This window comes from Thunnus maccoyii, chromosome 19 (assembly GCF_910596095.1).
Source record: "Thunnus maccoyii chromosome 19, fThuMac1.1, whole genome shotgun sequence".
NCBI lineage: Eukaryota > Metazoa > Chordata > Actinopteri > Scombriformes > Scombridae > Thunnus > Thunnus maccoyii.
In genome coordinates, this window is record NC_056551.1 from 20,960,092 (window position 1) to 20,984,255 (window position 24,164).

General features: G+C 39.5%; 1 protein-coding gene and 1 long non-coding RNA gene across 3 annotated transcripts in view; one reads left to right on the plus strand and one right to left on the minus strand.

The window, feature by feature from the left end:
- Window positions 1-11,034, minus strand: part of lamc3 (laminin, gamma 3) — a 108,070-nt gene extending 97,036 nt beyond the window's left edge. The window contains exons 1-2 of the mRNA XM_042395502.1: window positions 9,528-11,034; window positions 2,786-3,090 (exon numbers count right to left, since the gene is read on the minus strand). Of these exons, the coding sequence (XP_042251436.1) occupies window positions 2,786-3,090; window positions 9,528-9,915 (693 nt within the window). The 5' untranslated portion in view covers window positions 9,916-11,034. The remainder of the gene's footprint in view (window positions 1-2,785; window positions 3,091-9,527) is intronic.
- Window positions 8,385-9,618, plus strand: LOC121885766. Of its 2 annotated transcripts, none has more exons than XR_006092611.1 (3): window positions 8,385-8,535; window positions 8,960-9,023; window positions 9,532-9,618. It is a non-coding gene; the product is annotated as an uncharacterized LOC121885766 (long non-coding RNA). The 2 variants fall into 2 exon arrangements; XR_006092610.1 differs by having other exon boundaries at window positions 8,963-9,023.
- Window positions 11,035-24,164: the final 13,130 nt, after the last annotated feature.

Here is a 24,164-nt window from a genome sequence, read left to right on the forward strand (position 1 = left end):
GGGTTATGGTTATGCAGGGTTACACTGCATATCTTCCACATATATTCCAAAAGATATTTCTTATTTAATGATGTGGAGGAGGACAGCTTCCTTTACAGATGTGGTAGTGTTGCATTGCCAGACTTATTTCCACACTACATTTTAGGAGAAAGGTCAGACAGAAGAACACATTATCATTATCATTGTCCTGAGGAGCATTTTGCACATAGCAGGTGGGGAGCCGTGACTGTGGACTTAATTGAGGGTTATTATTGAAAATGTTTCCACTGCATATCACTATATATCAGGAATTTGTTGTTGTTGTTGTTGTTATTTTGGTTGTTGTAGAGACAGGGAATAAAAATAGCAACATGCAGAAAGTGTAAGGGACAGCAGAAAGAAGCACATCCTGTCAGTCACATTATAGAAGTAGCTGTGGGGCTTTTATAAGAAACAATTAATTAGATTTTGAATGAGGTTTATTCATCATGCCACTTCTGCCACCATCTTCTTCAGTCAGTGAGCTTCACTGTATTATTGCTGATTTCTCAGCTTTGAATGACAGCAACATGGCAACAGCATGTTCCCTTCTGAAGGACAAATTACAAATACAAATACAGCAAATACTCTCTGAGAGAAATGTTACTGACAACGTTATTCATTATTTTTTCCTACAAATATCTGTTCTTATATTATAATATTTGCTCATAGCTACTAAAGCATGATTTATGGTTTATGATAATGTTTAGCTAATCAAAGTGCTTGATTAAAGTTAAGGAAAGAGTATGGTTTACAATGTGTTCTGTCAGAGGCATTGCTTGTAGTGATGAATCTACAGAGTATTATCAACAAACTCTACAGCCCCCCTCGGCTTTTATGAAGCTTTATGGGGAGTTTCAGCTCAATGTTAAGCTGTCCAGCTGCAACTTTACTGTTTTGGTTCACTCTCAGCGCTCTCTGTTGTTTTCAGCTGCAGCAGGCAGCTGTTTTTAGAGAAAAAAGCTCCAAAAATCCACTTTACACTACCTGCTCAGCACCAAACAGCAAACAGACACAGTTAGCGACTTGATATGTCAGTGTTGTGTCCACAACTTGTTTCCGCTGCCGCCAAGTGGCCAAGAAAATGATTTAATGCAGCTTTAACCAAAGTGCTTTTGTTGTGGCACAAAAGAAGGTAAAACTTCCTTCACTTGAAAAAACTGAAAGTAATCCAGGTAGCAATCATGCTTTCTTCAAAATATATTTGGCAAAATAAATTAGTATATAAACATAATTTCTAGGAGACGGGTGACTGATGAGCCCTTGGATTTTCAGAATCACTGAAATTTCTGTGCAGATTTCTGGATGTGACTGAGAAGTTGATAGCTGGTTATATTTACCAATTTTCATTTACCAAATGTTTCTCCCAATACCAGTTTGCATTGAAAATAGAAAATATACTGATATACTACTATTTCTAACCAGACATATGTACATGTGTGTTATACTGTATGGAGCATCATGATATATTCTCCTGATCTCTGCTCTAATTAGCTAGTTTACTTAATTTGCTGTGGCAAGTTTACCTCTATATTTTGGTCCATTAGACGTTAAGCAATGCTGAGACCTGGGAATACTGTTGCATACAGTACTGACTTTCACCTCAAGGCAGATTTAGCCTCTGATATACACAAACATGACAGTTAAGATCCTAAGTAATTAATAACCCGAGAAACTTTTTCACTTAAGTAGCAATGCAGAGCACACGCATAGACAGATGCACGCATACATACTCATGTCAAAGGAAAAGGAGTGGCAGCATTAAGTGCTTTATTTACTCATTTTAGCCACACTTTACTGTGCCCACCCCTCCCAGACTCTCTCTCAAGAGGCTGCCATTAATTCAGCACAGCCCTCTCAAGGCTTCATCAATGTTAATCAGAGCTAAACATAACATTAGATTCCCTTCAGCTGCTTTGCAAAAGCTTGAAGGCATGCATGTATATGTGTGCAACTAAGGTATGTTTGTTAGTGTAAAAGTGTTGGAGAGTGGAGAGATTTTGATGATCCAGTCTATGCTGGAGGGATGCTCCCCGCTTGGAGGCCGGGAGCATCACATGCAGTAATAATCTCAAGTTATACAGCTCTGTTACAATTTGCTATCTATGTATTTGAGCCCTTGTGTCTGGAGGGCTGTAATAAAGCATTTCTTGAAGAAATCTGTTCCCATTCTCAAATTAAGACATTAATTTCCTAGAAGAAAATCTTGGAAAGGTCAACACCAGCAGGATCTGAACATCCATAATGGATTGTCATCAAGGTTTTGAAATTTAATTAAGTAATCAGTTGTTTTTCATGTTTGATCTACATAAAACATTAGTCTCTTCTATTTATTTTTGTATTTATTTGTTTTTTAAAATTAATATTTACTTTGCCACAGCTAAAATCTGTATGATTAGAATTAAGTGTTAAAGCTTTCCAGTAAGTTATATTTTTCTGTAAAGTGAGTGGTAACAGATGAAAGTAGAGCCAATATGTCAACCATGAAATGTGAGGGGGGGCCCAGAAACCATCAATAGCATGGGATTATGGTGTGGTTTTCGGATTTGCCGCTAGGTAGCGTATGCCTACAGCTCAAAACTATCATTTGGACTCAAAGGGAGAAGTTTTGCCACCATGGAAGAAATCCAGGAGGAATCACAGGAGGCTCTGGACACAGTGACAAAAGATGACTGCAGGAAATGTGTTAAGGAATGGGGGAAGTGCTGGGAATTTTTTTTTCGGTCCTCCCTCATACCCTCAATACATAAAAAAAATGAGGCCTCACCTGCAACACCAGGCTTTGGTCAAAGTTGTATGCACTGGGACGTCCCTCCAGGGTGGAAAAAGCCACGTTTCCCCCACTGAGGGGGGAGATATCACTGAACTCATCTGTACATAAAGCAGTTCTCTCATCATCTCCTGGGCGAAGGTAACCCTTTGCATCCTTCCCATAGGTCTTCCCACAAGAGGCGCTGTAATACTGGTACGGCAACCAGGGCCCATCCTCCTCTGTACGTTTGTAGACGGCGAAGCTCTCCGGCCGACTGGTGTAGAATTTCAATCGTATGTAGGTTATCTCAAAGGCCTTCCCTGTGGAAAACAGATATGATTAGCTTTGAATAGAATCACTGAAAGAATTACTGTTAGAACTAGATCCATTGTCGTTACAACAGTTAGATCAGGGCTGGTTATAAGAGACAAATACTGTGGGGTGATAGTTAAGGGCCCAGGAGCAAAGAAAAAAAACTAGCATAATTGCATTATAGAAAGAAGGAAAACAATGGGGGATAGGCTTAATTTCCCGTGCCTCTGTGCAGGGTAAATGAATGTCATCCCTGCAGGAGTAGTGTAGAAGAATACCCAGGATTATTTTCTCATTATCCGGATCATAATGGGCCCCAGAAGTGAAACATAGGTCAAAGGGAAAAAGACCAAAAAAAAAAAGTCTTATTTCTTACATTAACTGTAGGATAGAATAGGGCAATGAGTGCAAACTCAGAGGGGAAAAGGGCCTGTATTGCTGATTAGAATACAGTCTGATGCAACACTTGTAGTGTAAACACCCAATCTGATCAATAGAAAAGTGATTGATCCAACAAGCAAAACACTAATGAGTGTCACAAGGAGCTGAGTATGGCATAGAATTAAACATGTCATTGATTGAGCAGCACATCAGAGGTGAGTTTTCAGTGGTACATCGGCCATTTGGGGGGAAATAGGAGTGAAACAGAGAGAGAGAGGATTTTTCATAGATTTGTATTCCCCCAAAAACAGCTATTCAACTTCAATCTGTGAAAAAGGAAAATGGGTTTCAGAGCACAGTCTCTACAACTCGGAGACCTGCAGCAAATGAGAAGATGCACCCAGATTTTCATTTGAGTTGGTGTTGGGGGGATTTAGCAGATCTGACTAAGTTGTAATTGGTGTTGCTTGCTGCTACTGAAGAAATGTCTGTAAAGTAATTTTTGAAGGCGCATAATAAGTAGGGAAGAGTCTCGTAGGTACATGTTTAATTAAATGAGAAGGAGGCTTAGGAAAGAATGCATTTTGGCATGTTGCATACTCTTTTTTTTGAATATTTATGCCTGCAAAATTATTAAGCTTTTTCAGATGGTTCTCAATGTACATTGATTAGTGACATAGCTGTTGTCCTTATTTGGTTTTGTAGGAGAGTTGACATCTTCTACCCTGATCTCAATGCAAACAAAGTATCCATGCTTCTTTTTGACTGAGTGGTGCCATTTCCTTCCATTGTTTACTCACTGTGGACACTTCAAACAATGATCTTGAAGCCATATGAAGGACACTTGTAGAGCCATACTTCCTAAGTATTCATACACATTTAGAATCTGCCAAATATTGTGCAACTTGAAGGGGGGATTAACTGCACAGATACAAATGGAAGTCATATTGAGACCATATAAGTAACATGTATAAGCTTTCTTAACAGGCTTCTTCATTGCTCTCATGGGGATTTTTTTTTCTACATCATTAGATACCAAGTCTCAGCCGCTCTGCACATTCATAGAGGGATGCCATCCACTGGTACGGCCATAATGACATCTGTTGCTTTTCTCTGCCAAGTCAGAGCTAGGCATTACTGTCTCTTGTCTCTGCAGCAATCTCTAATGGTATCTTTCCTTCAGGAACCCTAAGATCATTTAGCTTTCATTTACTCCCTCCATGAGGTGAGCTCAGCCCTGCTGGGACAGAGGCAAAAAACATAAAAGTGGCAGAGGATGAAACATTTGTTGGATATCCCCCCCCTCGATGAAATGCAGACTAATTACAAAGGATATTTGTATGTTTTTATGCATAATGTTTAATGATTCGTGATTCATCCTCTTTCAGGAGTGCATACTTAATGTATTCATTAGCATTTATATAGGCACAACAGAGATGATTTAACATGACATAACAAAAAATACCTATAGAGAAAATATGCCCGCAGATAGAATTCATACGTTTATTTTCACAGTTTGGACAGCTCCGTTTGAAGCTAAAATTTCTCTTTGTTCACCAAGTGGCAGGTCTTTGAACACTGAAAATTAAGACAAGTACGTCTTTACAGGGTTGTAGGCGTTTTTTTCTGATCCAGCATCTTGTGCCATCACAAATCAAACCAAAGCTTATGTTGTGTAGTCATAAAAAGACTGTTTGGACACAGACTACTTGGGCTGGGAGCTGCGTGCTGTCTGACCTGTTCAGAGTCATCCATGTCAACTTAACACAGCTGCTCTCATCTGCCCAGACTGAGACAGGCTGAGACTAAACTCACCAGATGTACTGTAGACTCAATATTTACAATCTGTTTACTCCGAACTCAGATTTTTGTGATCAGCAAATACACGGATGAGTGGATTTATCTTGTTGTCGTGCTGTGTCTCGAAGTTTGGGAATGAAATAGAATAGATTAGTCTCTTACGGAGAATTGTGTTTCATATGCAAGCCTATTATCTAGCTGTGAGAGTGTCATGCTAACTGTGGCAGACTTTTATCATTGTTTTACATCTGAGACAGGATGTTGGTTTTCTTTGACAGCGCTGAACGAGAACCAGCTGCAGACATCAATGTGTGCTGTTCGAATGTGTGTGCTTCTCACCAAGTCTTTGTGGGAAAAACCTGACCCCAATTCCTTACCAGCAAACCACCCGGCATTTTCTTTCCCCCTCCCTTCTTCCTCATTATGTTTTGTTTACTCCCCTTGAAGCAGCCCGACTCCCCCCTTTCTTTCTACTCTTCCACAGACCCACTCTGACCTGGCTGCAATATGTGTCCCTCCATCCTGCTGCTGTGTTTATCATCCCAGCATTTCCCTGTATTCCCTTCAGAGAGAGCTTGTTTTGTTTGGAGAGGCAAATAGTAACGTCGAAGGCACCCCCCACCAGCACCCCAGATGGATCACAGAGCTTTCATTTGTACCAAAGTGATGCCACACACACAAAATGTAAGGATATTCAGTTACATAAAATTCTGTGTTATGAAAATATAATCATCCCACTTTCAAGAATGCTGAGCCAAGGTGGATCCAAAGGCATAGAAAAACACGTGTTTGGGAGGTAGTACAGAGGGAGCAAAGGTCAATTTAGTCTAAGGGAGACAGACTTGTGGGTGTTGGGAATGTTTGAAGAATAACAAACTCTCCAGACAGCACCGAACATACCTCTGCAGCAGCAGCAGCAGCAGCCACACTGGCACCTTTCTCCAGGAAAAGAACTAGCCCAAGATTATAGACAACAAATCCTCAAAACATAGCCAAACATCTATTTGCCATTGGAAATCAATATTCTCTGTTTGACAGAGGCACTTCTTGCTTTCTGAGAACGTGATATAACAGTTCCTCTATGGTCAAAGCTCTGACATTTTCAACTTCTGTCATCATTTTGTCCTTCTCTCTTGTTCCTTTGAAGCAGAGCGTTTTGACAGGGAGTGCCCACTCTCCACCTACAGAGGAAGGGTGAAGAGACCTGACCTGTCAAGAAAATGTCTAGTTTTGAACAGGAGCTGCCTTCCCTGATAGATTGCTGGAAGTCAACACACACACACACACACACACACACACACACACACACACACACACACACACACACCTATACACACATATACACAGAGGATATATTTAAGGTGAGCTCATTGTTTTTTGTTCTCTGGCCTGCAAGTGCACTATTTGGTTCACTCACAGCTATCATAGCATTGTTTATGACCGCAGCTGCTGTTTTCAACAAAAAAGCCCTAAAAAACAAGGGTAAGCAACTAATGTTGCTCCGTACCTGCTGGATGTGTAAATAGGCAACTATTTGCTAGCTAGTAGTGCAGGCCAAAGGTTCTCCTTAACTATAACCCTGTCTCTAATATCATCATAACCACACAAAGATTAAAACCATTTTAGCTTGTATTGAATTGTATTGATGTCACAAATCAACCTTTCAAATCTAACATTTCCACCCAGAATTTTGATGGTTCAATTTATTATTCAAGACTTCAGGAAATAGTTTGACATTTGGGGAAATCCTCTTATTTGCTTTGTCATTGAGAATTAGATGAGAAGATTTAGACCACTCCCCTATCTGTCTGTTAAATACTAAGCTGGAGCCACTGGAAGAGAACAAGACTGGAAAACCGACCTGGTTTCATGTGCCAGACTATTTCTTGGCTGGGTGCAGTGACTTCCTTCAGTCTCTGCTAGTTGCCTGGCACCCTCACAGCGATGCCAAGACTCTAGGAAGTAAGTGCACCAGGCCAAGAAATAATCCCGTACATAACCCAACATCTTTCTTCTAAGCTAAGGTATCCATCTTCTGGCAGACAGACATGAGAGTGCTGATGATCTTTTCATATAACTCTGACACAAGAAAGCTTTTTTAAAAGATTAAATAAAGGTGTAGGGCTTGGTTGTGTACAGTATGTGCATTTGTTGTGGGTTTGCTGGCTTGTTTACAACATGCCTATGGCACAAAACAGAAATGTTACTGCTGATTTCTCTTGATTTGATACTATATTTGGTATTTGGACATTATGCTGTTTGTTATTTGCAAAGTGTACTATGTGAAATGCTGTTTTCAATATCTGTATTCAAAGTGAGAATAAATTGACTTTATTATATGTAATGTACTTAACTATATATGTATAAAATAATAACATTTTGTTCAATAATAATGGGAGACCCACAGCAACATTCTTTCAGTGGCCTCCAAATTCCTGTATATGTTGTTACAAACACACACACACAGTTCAGAAAATAAATGGAGGAGGGAAAGGTAATTTCATAGAAAGATTTGTATTAATGCTTTGTAACATTAATCGCCACCGTTTAATTCAGTTTAGGTGACAAATGTGGTCTGTTACTTATTTCTGCAGTTTTCTGCAGCATGGTAATGGGATAATGATGCTAATGGCTCAAGCTGGCCTCATAAAATTTTGTGAAATGAGAAATGTCTTCACATGTAAATATGTACCCCCAGTGCACAAAAAAGTGAGAGCAATGCAATTTTTCAAAGGAAAAGAGCGCATGATGGAGGCACTCCTAAAAACTTGACACAGACGCAGCGCAGTGTATAAGGGTGGTGCATTGCTTTGAACCGTTACGACCTGTCGAATTCTCAACACATATCAAGTGAAGTCTGATTCTCTTAGCTGATGCTTTTCTCATTCATCTTTGACAAAATGCCTAAAGCCAGGTCTCTCACCTTGCCTGGTCTTTTAACAGCTCGAGTCTTTCCTTAACCTCTACCCTAATATGATTGACCTAAAGAAATGGTGTCCAATTTGAACTATACTGGGTGTTCCTGGGTGGAACTGATCCAACCAAAGAGTTCTAGAGTTCTTTGGAGTTCTTTTGTTCTTTAGGCATTCAGTAGTTCAGTAGAGTGCATTTATGAGGAACTTCTCTCCCAAGTTCTATGAAAACTTTAACCAAAGTAAAGGGACAATTAGCATAATTTCAAGTGACAGTAGACCTGCTGACCAAGTCCCTGGCTATCCAAAAATTGACTCTGGCTGGGGGTGAGGGGTTAATGAAATTTACCTCCCTGAAAAGTAAGTGTATCTTTTGAATTCCAAATACATTTTATATATTTGGTCTGGTTAATTGGTTCAATTGGTCCTTGTTTCCTTATCATAGGCCTGTCTCTGCCAAACTTTTCTGCAGGTTATCAACTGCTTATTACCTGGAATTCTTCTAAAATATGAAACAGCTTCTGTTTCATTAAAAGTCAATTGTATATTTATTGTAGTAGTACCTATTGGAGTGTATTGTGACGGTTGCTGAAATGAGAACACAGAAGATTAATGTTGAATTGTTTGAGCAGGGCTTTCACGGTAAAAAGGGTAACATAAAGGTTGAGCTGTAGCCATGATCTGGACCGAATCATGCTTGAAACATAGTTTTATGTACAATGTGTTGTGGCAGTGTTCTAGTCTTGTTCTGGCCCATATCTTAGCTGAAATATCGTCTCACCAGCAGGAGTTGTGACTGTATGCTGGCGGCCAGATTCGAAAGGGTTCATCACCAATATTCTGTGGCGGTATGTGGGCTGAATCAAAGTAAACATGAGCCAACACTGGGCCATCACTCACTTGCTATCTAGGCATGTCAGATGCAACTGTGTGTCCTCCTCATCCACTTTAAATCCCCCAAAATTCTTAGACATGCCCTTGCGGCTATGCGCTCACAAATACTCTAAGTCTAAGCTATGTCTGGGTCAAAGTCTTTTTTATGAAGACAGCTCAGAGCCGCAACTGCATAATACAAATCGTGTGTTGTTACACACAGCTGTTTTGTATTAAAGTCTTCAGAATCTTTTCTGTTCCTGGACACAGTGTGCACTTGAAAAGCTTACAAGCACTTGAAAATGAAAATACACAATAAAGACAACATAGAACATAGTAGGAGCAGAAACCACAGGTGAACCCTGAGAACATACTTGACCTAGCTCATTCAGCCACAAACAACATTGCAAGTTGCAGAAAGTCAGACTCAAGGCTTCTGGAGGTCAGACTGAACTAAAGTTGTGCTGCTGTGCTCTTACCCAGGTGAAGGGTGAGGTTGACAGAATTGGGGTGCTGGATACCATAGTACATGGACTGGCTCTGCCACCACGTGGGCTCTTCATTCCTGTTGAAGTCTGTCAGGAGGCTGGCATTGTGGCTCAGTTCTGGGTTTGATGCGTCACAGTAGTGGCATGAGCGTGTCGAGCCCGTCTGCATGCAGTAGTCCTCAGGTGGGGAACCACACACATTTGATACTTCCACAGTTCGATTGAAGGCAATATTCTCAAACTTGGGCATGCAACGGCTTATGGTGCCCTCTTCGTCATAGCAGGAATCCATTGCGGCCCAAACAAGAAGGTGGAAGTGTAGATGAAGAGAGAGTAGAAGGGCCAGGAGATGAGAGCTCACTGCAAAAGATGTATCCATTTCTACAAGCAACTGCAATCACATTTACACTTTACATATAAACTTTCACACCCATATATTTTGATGCAAAGATGAAAATACATGAAGACCCTGAAGAGAAATAATCCAACAACAGAAAAAAGTCCAGTCTGAGAATTTTGTTTCTCTACTCTCTCTCTCTCTCTCTGTCCTGCCTCTGTTAAGTCTCCAACATGTCTTCTCCCTCTGTGGAGAGGAATGAAGTTTGTGCAGGAACTCCTCTCATCAGGGGTAGCTTGAGACAGACAGAGGAGGGACAGGGACGGGGGCTGAAGGGTGGAAGAGTCCATGAAAACTTCTCCACCTGCTGGTCAGCACAAGTAGCGCATCATTATTAGCTTCAGATGTAAAGTAGAGCATAGTAAAACAATCTCATTTGACAGGAAAAACACATTCTGTAACATCTTTAGATGATGCAGCAGTGAGGTTGTTACACCCCCAGGCACTGAGGCTGTGAGAACCAAAACACCTGCATTCACCACTTATGGGAACACACAATATCATCGATATGGTGAAAAATGTACTTGGCAGTTGGCCCCACAGCAGGACGTTCTGGTAAATGCTGACTGTAGTGATTTGTAATGGAAGACTAGAGGCGCTAAAACTGTCTGGAATATTTCAGCAGGCATGGGTCATCTCCATAAAGAGACAGACATGTCACTCAGGGGAGTTCTGTGACCTAAAGGGACAATTTATTTATAAAAATAGAGGAGTGAAAGCGCTGCACTGCTTTTGCAACAAGATGCGCTCAAGGCCCAGCCATCATGATAAGTAAGAACTGGTTTGCATATTGCAGTAATTTATGGTTACTGACAGCTCTGGGTCATTATGTAATCCATCCATCAGTGTGTGCACATTTAGCAATGAATTAAAAGGTGGGGGAACTATGACAATAATTGTAGGTCATCACAGAATAAACAATAACCTCACATATTCTTACGTCTTTCAGAAAAAAATGGCCCCTTCTGTTAGATTGTTAGCAGTTATTAAGTAATGAATTGATAGCTCATATTAGGTGAAAAGGGGTGTGCATTCTCTATTCAGTTAATAAAGATGTGGGTGACTTTGGATACCCTCCACTACATTCTTGATTATTGTATTCAAGGGGACATGTCATGTTTTTTGTGATTTTCTGACATTTATATTCTGTTAATAAGTCAGATGTCTATGTTAAACATGGTCAAAGTTCCAAAACCTGAGGTGAACGTATGTAAAGAATCTGCCTTTAAGACTAAAGCCAAGGCTTCAGCCTGCTCTCAACGCTTCGTTTCGTCGCAGTTAGCTCTGCTTACCCATCAAACTGATGTCAGATCATTCACAAATGCTCACAAACAGCTGTTCCGTAGCCTTGTTGCTAAGGTTGTTCCACAGGCTGTTGGTGATGTCTATTTCGGATTGGATTCAGGCTTGAACATGTACAGATGTATTTGGGAGGTTTATATTTTGGTTAAAGAATGAAAAAAAGATGTGAAACTGACTACAGGAGGTGAAATGGTCTGTTTCAGACAGCCTGAACTGAGGGGCTGCATAAAGAGCCAGTATAAGATAAATATGGAGGTTTTTAGGATTTTAGGATTGATATAATGCCAGGAATATTCTCTACTTAGAAGACACATATTTCCATTCTTGTACCTTCCTGTATCAGTGGACATGCTTACTTTCAAGACATGCTAAACAACAGTTTAGACTGACGAAAGCTGAGTCTGACAGTTTGACACTGGAGTCCAAGAAGCTGAGCCTGAAAGTCACTTGTGTTTTTGATGCCAGCTGATGCAGTCTTGCAGTACAACCCTCCAAAGTTACCTTAATGTGGCTTGTATGTGAACTGCCCACAATCACACCAACTCTACACGTCTCCTCATTTAAGACTGGTTGCTAGTTTGTCTAACCAAACGCTCTTATCAGTTGTTGGTCACACAGACAAATCGTCAGTTTGTGACAATTTGGAAGTCCACCCAGCAATATGGGATTGTGGAATTGGAGTGACAAGTCCAACAAGTGGTTGTGGAGAGCCACAACCAGTGATGTGTAATGCTGTTCACTCTAATCCTCTTTCTATGAATGATTTTACTGTTGCTGATTTCCATTTGAATTTTGGCACAGTCATCCATAAAAAAAAGGGAACATTGAAAGTGACAGTGCAAATCAGCCCTGGTACAATTAAAATAAGGTTAGGATCAATTGAAGTGTTTGAAATCAAGACGGAGTCGGAGAAAAGGAAAAACAGCAAAAGAGAACTATCATAAGACAGATAGCGTGAAACAAAGAGAAACAGGTAGTATGGACAGACGTATTTAGATTTATGATCCCAGTGGGATTTACTGCAAAGTCTTTCCCATATCTCCTTGTGATTGCCATGATTTATTGAGGCTCTATCAGTACTCACGCAGGGACATTGTAAAAGGGACCACATCAATTTGTAGTGAAATCCTTTGCTGGCTTTGGATAAGAGCGTGCCTGGCTTCAGTTCTGTTTGGATGTATGTGGATCAGCCATTATGATGAGAGAATGTAATACCTCTGCAAACAGACTTTTATTCATCAAGCAGGCGCATTATCACACCACCTATATACCATGCGCAGTATGTGAGAATACAACTGTTATATGGATCAACAACACATTTTGTTCAGCAATTTACAAATAGAGCCTTGTATGCACCAACCAAAGACACATTTCTAACAAAGGGAGATGTGTGGAAAATAATTATATATATAATATATAGCAAAACCCTGCTGTGCCATTTTTCTTGAGGGCAGCAGATGAATCCGAATGATGCTGCAAATTAATCTGCGGAGAAAAATGTTTTGGACTTTGTCTGTGACATGTCCAGCAAGCTGCAGGATCAAAGTCTGTCAAAAAAAAATTCAGTCAATAGAAGGACTCGTATCCTTGACTTTAAAATTGTGGCCAGTATTTGAGTTGACTGAATGAGCTCAGCATGGGGTCTTCTGAAACTAAGAGGAATGTCTGCAAAGCACCCAAGAGTATACTATTGCCTGAGACCCCCAACTGTTTTGTAACTATTCAGACAAGTCAGCTGCACACTTTCCTGTGACGCAGGAAAGAAGATAGACCACACACTCAGCTTGTCAAAATCACTCTGCTGACTTCATTCAGACTGGTTCTCTTTTATAGCTGTATGTCAAATACAAGCTGTAGCACATAAATGCACATACACGAACATCTCGCAAACACATAGTTTGACTCACACAGAAGGTTTGAGAGAAGGTAAACATCACAGCATCAACTAACTTTACAGTCACAACACTGCTACACCACTGTTAAGGGTATTTTAAGTTCACAATTTTTTCAAGTCTGTCTTAAAACAATATTCAGGTGCCCACATGCACATTGAAACAGGTTTTTCTTGCTGTATCATTCCTCCTGTTTATACTGGTCCTAAAGAGATTCCTTTATAATGCATTTTCAATATAAGTAATGGGGGACAAAATCCTCCTTCTGTGCAAAAATGTATTTACAAGTTTATCTGAAGCTTATATTAAGCTTCAGTAGTCCAAATTAGTCAGATCAATTCAATATCTCAATATCTATCTTTATAGTGCAAAATTCCCTTTTTTGTTACTATGGTTTCACCAAAGCTCAAATGGGGAACACAGAGGAAACACAAAGAGGGAATTTTTAACTAAAGAGACTGTAACTTTGGAAGATAACCACTTGATGTGACTAATATAAATGACATAAGCTTTATATTAGCTTTAGATAAACTTTGATTGCAGAGAGTAAAACCTCTTTCAATGTTCATATGAGCACCTGCTGTTATTTTAAGACAGACTCAAAAAACTGTGAACCTATCTTTTGAGGAAACATAATGTTTTTGCAGCCATCTGGCTGGTTTGGTGATCTGACCAGAGCACAGCCAGTTCCTGTTGAATCCCTGCCTAAGCCAGTGATCGGTCTTTTTGCAACTGAAAGCGAATATGGACAGAATATTAATTTCAAATGCAGTTTGTTTTAAAAGAGGTTATTGTCAGTCTGTTAAAACTTCACACAGATTTCTTCTCATCCATCTGTTTTCTCTGCTTTAACCCCTTCTGTTTTTGTCCTCCCCTTTGTGCCTGTGTTATTTCATGCCCTTTGTTTTCCTTTCCATTCCCCAGCTTCATGTACCGCTTCAAGCTCCACTCTGCCCTCCCACATTCTCTACTCCAATTCCCTGCGCTTCATACCTTTCTCAATGCCATGAATCCTTTAGCCTCCACCTGCCACCTACCCCTTTCATACTGCAGAATGGTGCAGCTGGCTGTCATGATGTGAAGCATGTTGCACTGAGAGTAGCAGGTATGGCCTCCTTTTTATGATGACACAATGTCGTAGCGATGAGTTACGCTTTCAAACAGTGATTTGATGTCACAGCTGTCAGCGCTTCACTTAGCAATGCAGGAGGCGGCTGCCATATCCCCGCAGGGAACACGTTATCTGACAAACTAATGAGCGCTGCACAACCGCTACGTCGTCACAAAAATCTTCCAGCATCACACACCTTTATGAAAGTCCTCTCTACCTTGACAAAACCGTATTCCATTTATGTATAACAACTCTGTTTATACTGTATGATGTTTTGGTCAAAACATTGTTACACACATACAGGTAAAATACAGGTGAAAGTCTTTTGGTTTATGTGTGGATTATGGAAGGTAAAACATAGATATTAAAGGATAATTCTGGATATTTTAAGTTTGGGCCTTAATGATTTACTATGTTCACAAATTCATTGCTCAAGGGAAACTTTTACACACCAACATCAATTTGCTTGTCATTGGGAGAACCATTCAGCCTTCTGGCACAAATTAACAGTAGTGTTAAGTTGAAAAGTGTCTCCCACCAGGGAGTGTTAATATAACTCTTTTGAGGTGTTGGTATTTTAAAACTTTAATGGAGTCACTCTATGTAAAGGGAATTTAATGCTCCTTGACAATAAGTGTTAGCTTTTCTTAACACTTGTCTGCAGTGTTAGAAATTGACTCCTAACGGTGTCATTTGTATGCATATGTGTGCTTCCATGTTGACACTGTAAATATGGTTATACACATAAATTACATACAATACATGACAGTGAAAATACACTAAACAGTGCACGGACAATGTTATTTTTGTTTGACAACACGCTTTTTTATTTATCATGAAAATAATAAAATTATCTAGCATCCAACGTTTAGTGAAATGATTGTTTTACATGAAAAAAAAAATTAGAATTGCTGTCAATAATCTGGTGAATTCATCACTCTGTGGATCTTCAACATCTTTCTGCAGCCCTCCAAACTCAACTTTAGCCAGCATTGTATGCACTAGAGTAAATTTAGAGGTGTTTAGCTTTCTCTTAAGCTTAATAAAGCAGGATATATAAAGTAAAAATAGTCAACATGAGCTAATGGAATATTTTTCATAAGAAATTACTACCACAGGAGATGTGAGGAGGAAAACTTAAGTTTTGTGCCTCTACTGAAGAAACCTTGAATAATACGCACACAGATAAAGCTGATATTTCCACATGTGCAAGAGAGGGTATTACAAGTCTTAGTTTTTAATGCTAACATATACTTTAAAAATACCAAAAATAGAGTTAAATATTTAGCAAAAAAAGCATGCAAATAAATTGCTTTAGATTAGGTATTGAGCAGTAGGCTATCAAAAAATGCTGATTGTTTAGTTAATGCTGCCGCTAATGGTGTTGAATTATAAAGATATGATGGCATACAAGAGAATGTGTCTTTGATTGAATCCATTGCAAAGGGAGGGGCTTGCCAGTTAATATTACTGGTGTCACAGCCAGATTAGGACTTGATTATCCATTGTCACAGCCTTATATATAATTAATATACAGTACTGCACTATCGGCTGTCTGACAGGCCTGACAGGAGGTGACTACTCCTAAACATGGAGTATGATGTATTACTGATGTATAAATTACCTCGTGTATGAGCCAATCAAGTTTTGTTTCAAAGATTTGAAAATGACCAATAACCTTAACCTAATAACTTAAGATCATTCATCAAAGCGTTACATCATTAGCAGAAAAGAAACCTATATTGGGCGGCTGTGGCTCAGGAGGTAGAGGTGGTCGTCCACTAATCGGAAGATTAGCGGTTCAATCCCCGGCTCCTCCAGCCTGCATGTCCGAGTGTCCTTGGGCAAGATACTAAACCCCGAATTACTCCTGATGGCTGCAACAGCGGTGTGTGAGTGTGTGTCTGAATGAACATTAGATTAAATCCTGATGAGCAGGTTGGCACCTTGCATGGCAGCCTCTGCCATCAGTGTATGAATGTGTGTGTGAATGAGTGAATGTTGGCATGTATTGTAAAGCACTTTGAGTGGTCGGAAGATTAGAAAGGTGCTATATAAGTGCAGTCCATTTACCATTTACCCAAACCAACCAGTTATGTAGAAGTTAGTGAGGCACCGTTAAGTTAACCACTAAAGCTATAACTAATGGATGAATGGACATTAATTATGAGACTGATGTTGTTTTGGAATTGCAAATAATGGATGTCTGTTACCAAGAGTACAGAGAATAAAAATGCTGGCAGTCCATGCAAAGTAATCATCTGTCATATTCACTTTCAGCCAAATAATCAAAAAATATCTAGTTCACTTACATTTGATTTCATACATAAAACAGATTTTTCTATGTGGGTGTTCCAGTGGGTTAAACACAGGAATGCTTTCAAGCCATCACAAAGAGAAGCTCTGCTTCTTCCAATTTTATGTGACTGTGAAAGACGACCAGCTGCAAGCCAAGTAAACAAGTGTGGGCAATGATAAGAAATGCTAAAAATGGACCATTAAAACTATAACTTGATAACAGTTCAGTCATCGCTATTTAAAGAAATGTAACTGGAGTGTAAGTGTTATAGTATTGAAATTATGTTTTATTTGCTATTTGGATTTGACTGGTGAAGATGGTGATGATCCTCTGGGTGTGCAGAGATGATCAGCCCTTGGATCAGCTTATGGAGTGGTGGTGCTTAAAGCTCAGTAGTGATTTACATGACAATATTTCACACAGCTATTATAGCACAAACCAGAAAGAGACAAAGGGTCAAGGTTAAAGAAAATTGCTTAAGTTTGACCCGCATGCCGGCTCATGAGGTCAAAGATCGAACTAGCAGGCAGAGGGATCAGGCACACAAAACCATACACCGGGACATGCACGCAGGTACCAAAAAACAGATGATGAGTCATAAGCAAATGTAGGCAAAAGAGGACCAAGGACAGCTTGAGCACTGAAGCAAGGTAGTGAATTGTGGCTGGGGAGTGTACAGTCTGTATGCTGATGACTAATGGTCAATGTTGGGCAGAAATGCATAACTAAGGAATGGGTTATATTAATGTGATTATTTATTTCTTTTCTGGAATGGATCACACTTTGAAATTCAGTCATTACATTACAGTTACAAATCCCAGTAATGTCCATTACTTTGACGATTTGAGAATCACGTTGTCCTGGTAACGAGAGATGTGCCTCTTTGTAACCAAAGCTGTTACATATTGTCTTCTTTGCTAGCTTTCTAATGTTAGCCCCTGATAAAGGTTGAAATATGGTTCTTCAGGCTGCACATAGGCAAATGACCATTGGTGTCTCTCAGAGATGTTCATGTGGCCATTTTTTGTCTTTTATACTTAAATGTAGGACATTTACATTTGTTTTAGTTTCTGTTTCAGACCCACCTTAGTGCAACTGAATTCAACAATCAAGTTGCTGGACGCACAGATCAACACTACATGTTGTTGAGATTTGGAAGGTGTGCACGTCCGTTCCTCTGCGACCTATGGATATCCATAACACCCTTCTCTGTGTAGGTTCACAGTGACGTTTACGTGTAAATTCAGCTTTAGCCTACATCCAGTAATCATCTTGTTTTGTTCAGAGTTGGAGGGTGTGTGAACCCTGAAGCTTCACTCAGGACTGCACTTCTGGGCTAATGTTAAGCTACTTGTTGATGGACATGTAAATACCTCCCAAATTTAGGCTGACTGCTTGTTAAACCACAATGTCTTGTTTTCTTTTTTTATATATTTATTTATTTATTTATTTTTCTAAATAATACAGAATATGTGATGTGGATTTGGAGTTGTTAAAAGGCATGTAATGTGTAATTGATTACATTTTTAAAGTAACTTGCTCAACACAGCTAATGGGCGGAGGTGAGGACACAGTTGGTGGGAAGGTGAGGAGTAGCAGGTTCTGAGCTGACACCAGAGGTTATGCTTGAGAGTAGTGTTAAAGGATAATAGATGAAACTAGGGGATGCAGCGATTAACAGATTTTACTAACACCAAGTGTTTCTGTTCTCACTCTCAAAAAAGGGACATTGGTACATTATTTTTCTATGAAAAACAGCTGTACTGTGAGGAAAATTAAACAAAAACAGAGAACTGTGTTAAAAAAAACTGCAGGCGGAATCAAAATATACCCGGTGCACATGCTGTTACGAGAGCTAAAGGAGACAAGAAGTATTCAATGCCTTAAATTGTCAGTGTGGGAGTATTTTGGATACATGAAGAATGGCCAGGGGGTTGTTCAAAAAGACAGATCTCCAATTTGTAAAACTTACCCAAGAAAAGTCACTGCTAAAGGATCCAACACCTCGTACTTAATACAACATCTTTGAGATCACCACCAATACATACTGAAGTGAAGATAATACACTAAGTGATTACTAAGTTAAAAAAAAACATTACTTTAGTGGCAAGTTACTTAATGAAACATTGAGTTGGTAGGGAATTAAATATAAAACTGTCACTTACAATTAACAGAGTAGCTGTAAGAGCTGAGCTTTCGGTGCAACGTAAATCGATGGCAACAAAGCCGGAAAAGGAGCATTGTGTTGTTTATAAATTCAGGCTCACCAAAACAGCATGTCATCGTCTCAAGGGCTTCAATGCGACCATTTACATCCTGTTCTTCCTCCCATCTGTGTTTAGTAAACACTGGTATGGTAGGTAAATATGCCAGGTGCAAAAGACAAACTTAACATGAGGATCTTGTAGATTTCCACCACTATACCATGGGATCTAATTAATTGCATTTCACTGATTAATAACACCTGCATACGAGATGTTCTCAGATGTTCTTTCTTTCATTTTTACTAAAAGTGCAACAAAACAATAAGAGACAGAACTTTCTAAGGCTACATGTAAGATTAGATTAATTATTAAAATAGATTATTAAAGATGAATTTAAAAAATAGGCATGGATGACAGTTGATGATAAAAACACTTCAGTTTATTACCTACATCAGTAATATTTTCCTCTGGGGGATCAATTAAATTCATCCTAATCGTATATTTATAATAATAATTAGAAATACTATATTTTAGAAATCAACTGAAGTCATTACTGCAATGTCCAGTTGAAGTTCATCTTGGCATGGATTATTTAGACTCATTTTTCTTATTCATTTTTAGCCTAAGACAACCTCTGGTACTGCTGCAGTTCAACCCACTATTGCAGAATCCTTGTCTTATGCTACACAAAACATGCTCATGTGATTTTATCCATCTGTATTATTGTAAAATAAATTAATGCATAATATTTGTGAAACTATAATTTTTCCTCAGGCTATAATCATACCATCAAAATCTATTATCATTGCATCCTTACACGAAACCATGACACTCAATACGAAATATCCACAATTATCTTTCATTCTAAATACACAGGTCCTATATATTTATTAAGTCTGCAAATTTCAAAGCCTGTCTTTTTTGACCTAAGCATGCTTGCTTATGACTGAATGCATTTAATGAGCTTTATAAAGCTAAACCTCTAACTCTAAACCCTCCATTAGTGGAGCAGCAGACAGAATTTTAAGCTTGGTTGTTGGCACTTGATGTTACCATAGTGCTTATTGGGACTCATATTTAACTAATTTATCAAAGTTTTGATGCACACAGTTTTGTATCTTTTCTCAACACTGCAAATATGATTTAACAGGAGGGTTTTTGTGGCCTTCCAAATATTGGAAATGTATTGTCAAAACAGAAGAAAAGATTTACTTCTTGAATCTCTCACTGCCCAAAGCAACTCACCCCACTTTGTTGCACTATATAGTGTTATTTCACATAGCATTGTCCTTTCAGGGTGATTTGTCTTCCACTGAGGCTGATATGAAATGAATTTACCATTGCAGCATTGGGAACACTGAACAGAATAAACAGATCGATTTAGAATCTGTTCTCCAAAACTGTTTCAAAGTTTCATGAGACCTGCAAACATGGTACGATATGACACTCTTGCACAGGGGTGCCAGAGGGGAGAAATCTTTTCAATGATTTAGGGGGCCCAGAGCTGGACAGAGGTCCTGTAACAAACCAGGGATTGTAGATATTTATTGTGTCTGAGTTGTTGTTAAGCTGTTGTCAGGGGTCCAGAATTTGCAGCTTCGCCCCTGCTCCTGCATCCTTCAGAGATTCCTTCTGTTATTGTAATATCAAAACACACATTTTTAAATGGACAGCAGGGAAAGCTGTATTTTCTTATCTCTCTGTCCACACATCTTCTTGAAACCAACAGTTTTTTTTTTTATTTGGAACATCCCTGGGTTTAGTAATTAGTTGACTGATGATTAAAACATGGCTTTAGAGAGAAAGAAGAGATCCAGCAATTACCCAGCATATTAATCCCCCTCAATGGCTTCATTAGAATGCTCCACGCAGCCTGGCTTCAAGTTTTACATTTAAATTTGACTCTGAGATTTTTACACTGCAATTTGCACTTTTAATTTGCGCCTCCCATAATTGGACATAGCTGCTTTGTGCTTGAGTTGGTTTGTAAGTGGAACCAATGTTCTGCCCTCCCACTTGCGTGACTGACTGTGGGGCCCTACAGCTTTGGAAAAGAAGATGGAGACAAACAACTTTTATAAGTAATCATTTATTCTTCATTCCCTCCCCTCCTTCACTACCACTTTACTTCTTGTCAACCTGGAAGTGGCCCACAATGGAGGAGAGACAAAAAGAGAGGACGTAGGCTCAAGTGTGGACACAGGAGAGGAGACCACACATGAGTTGCAACTGAAAAACAGATTTATTGTACATAAGTTAAAGATAAATTAAACTAAACCAACTAAACACAACAAAACCAAGCAGGGTGGAAGCCTGTGAGAGAGAGGCAACTGACTAACAGCCACCAGCTTATATACAGTAGAAGCCAGTCAGCCCAGGTGAGCTGAATCTCCCTGACGACCCAAGTCCGCCCACCAGGCTCCTGCAGGGAGAGGCCAAGGAGTTTGTCCAGAGAGGGTCATCACACCTTCCCTCTTAAAGAAGCGCATCCACTACAAACTCTGGAACTAGAACAAACAACGTTAATAAAGTTAACAGTTAGTCCCTTTTTCCCAAATTGGTTGAAATGTACACAATACCATAAACAAAGCACACCTCCTACCAATCCCTGACAATGATTATAATAATAATCAAATAATAATAATAATAATGATGAATACTACCCAAAGTCTATCACCCCATCCCTCTGCTCCACATCCTAGACACAGCAAAGTCAACAAGGTTGTGGGTGAACCAAATGATTTCTATACATCTAAATAATATAGCACTTCCACAACACACCCTTCCTATCCAGAGTCAAATCAAACTCCACCATTGATATGAAAAGTGGCAGCACTAATATTGATTTGTGACACATGGAGGAGGGAATAGTGGGACTTTTCACCTTGCAGCTGCACTTTCATATTGTCAAAGCTTCCTCAGATAAAGGCAATATATACTAGGAATTCTCGGGAGACAGAGCAAAAACACATGAAACTGATTATTGTCCAGTCCTGCACCCATAACTAATGGGTAATGTCTATTGTGACGGATAAACATGATTCATTCGTGCTTAAAAGCTAGACCTAGGGCTGTTTTGAGCTGTTCTATTAATCATATGTTGCACATTATGGCTATTTTTTTTCAAGTGGGTTAACCTCTGTATGTTGTTCTTTTATCCCTGCTCATCTGTCATGTGATAATTTACATGATTTTTTTGAGCTTTGTTTGTGCTCCTACCCAGATGCATTATTTACACACACGCTCATACACACATGTAGGTGGGAAGAGCAGGTCATTAATTTAATGGCTATTCCACCTTAGATGAATGAGAAAGGGGAATGTGGGTGCTTATGTTCAATCTTTGCAAATTTGACCTCAGTTGTACGTGACTGTAGCCCGCCCACACATGCAGTCTTTACCTCCATCCTTTTTGTTTTTTCTCCATCTCTCCCCTGCTCTCACCACACGCACATACAGTACATCCACACAGGATACGCAAGCATGCATGGACGCACATGTGTGCACACAAACACACAAGGCATACTCACACACCAGGCTGCACCTTAAGGCTAACAGTGTCTGCTTAATGGAGTTAGTGATATATCCATTGGGTGCTCTGCTCATTTAAAAGTCAGTGGAGGGAGAAAAGGAGGGAGGAGGTGGGGATGCTGAGAGGCTAGAGGCTAGAGAGAAAACTGCAACACAAGGGGACAGGACATATGGATGGAACAGAAGAAGCGGGGGGAGTGTGAACAATAGGTGCAAATTATAACATTAATCCTAAATCAGGGTTATCACTGAAGTGAGGAATGTGTATGTGTAAACAAGGACATGGAGGAACTCTGACTAATGTGAAGATCTCACGAGGCTTATATCCAGCCCAGCGTTGTTTTTCAGTGTTATGGGCATCTCAGCGTCTTTTATTATGGCAAGTCAGAGATTAAAAGACACAGAAATTGAGAGAGAGGAGGGATAATTTTGCCAGATTCTGGCCTTATCCAAATGGCTAACCTTCCTGTAAGTGACAGTGCCCTAGCTCTGAGCCTGTATAGAGGATTAGAGCTTAGAAGCATAAATTAAAGCACTGGAATGACCGAAATGTCTCATTTACATCTGAGTGGTGCAATTTAATGATCATTTCAAAGCAAGAAGTAAGGGATTATCACTGGGAAGCATTCGATTTAACATGCAGGGTGTTGTTATTCCTTTTTAAGTGTTGATATGCACACTCTGATTCCTACTGTATAGGCGTAGTTTGTAATGACATTATAGTGGTGGCTATTTTGTCAGCTAATGGTTTTCCTTATTGACCTCTCCGAGGCTTATCTCGGTGTGGTGGCTGTGATCACTCCAGAGGCCAAGAGCTGTGCCGTCCACCCACTAATTTTCCTCCTTTTTGTCCCCTTTTTATCCTATTTTTCTCGCTCCTTACTTCTGAAATTTTGTTCTGCATGGTTGATGTGACAGGGTTTGGTCTGGGCGCATCTCCAGCCTCTCTTCGTTCCCTCCCTGCTTAGTGAGAGAATGTGGGTGTGTATGCATTGGGTCTGTGTTGTGTTATAAATACAGTGTATTTTGGAAGTGTTGTGGTGGCTCCAAGGTGATAATGCATGCACTGCAGGTGTTCCTGTATGCTGATGTAATCACACTACACGTGTCTGCTCTGATCTATCGTTCTGCAGTTGAACTAACGTGTATTTATGGGAATGTACAGGTACTTGATGTGTGATTGTGTGTTTGCATATGTTTGTGATGTTTGCTCACTTTCCATTTAATCAAACTAGATTTACATTATAATAACAGCACAGCTCCTAACATTAACTTCAATATATCTGAATATATATTTCTACCTTTTCATAAATTGAAAAGTCTTGCTCAAAAAGAACCATCATCCCTTGCCAACAGACAGAAATAAGGATTGTAATAGCTGAAGCCTCTACATGTAAAATATAAAAGTCATTACATCATCCCCAAAGTAATTTTGATGGCACCGTAGAATAATGGCACAATTACAGTGAAAATTGATTTATGCGGTGCTCGCTATGTGTTTTTGTTTGGCCCTGGGAACTCAGAAATCATTGGCAGAAATGTTATTCCAGTTCTTTTATAGTCAGTCATCTCTTTGGTGACATGACTTTTCTGTGCACTCTGTGGTGATGTTGACAATACTGAAAGAAAAGAAATATTACCAGTAAGGGACTCCAAGGGTTTGAACATGAATCTTGAAATGTATGTAGTTTTTTTTTTATTTAAAAATGACTTTGTACGTGTGTTAAAGTGAAACTGCTCAAGGTATTTTTATACTCACTGAAACCTGGCTCAATGTCCATGTTTGCATTGAAGACAAAACTATCGCTGGACCTTGTTTATATGTGCTAGGAAAGGTAAAGGAGTGGTGTATCGATTTATGTAAAGAACTGCTGTACCGCATATCCACTTAA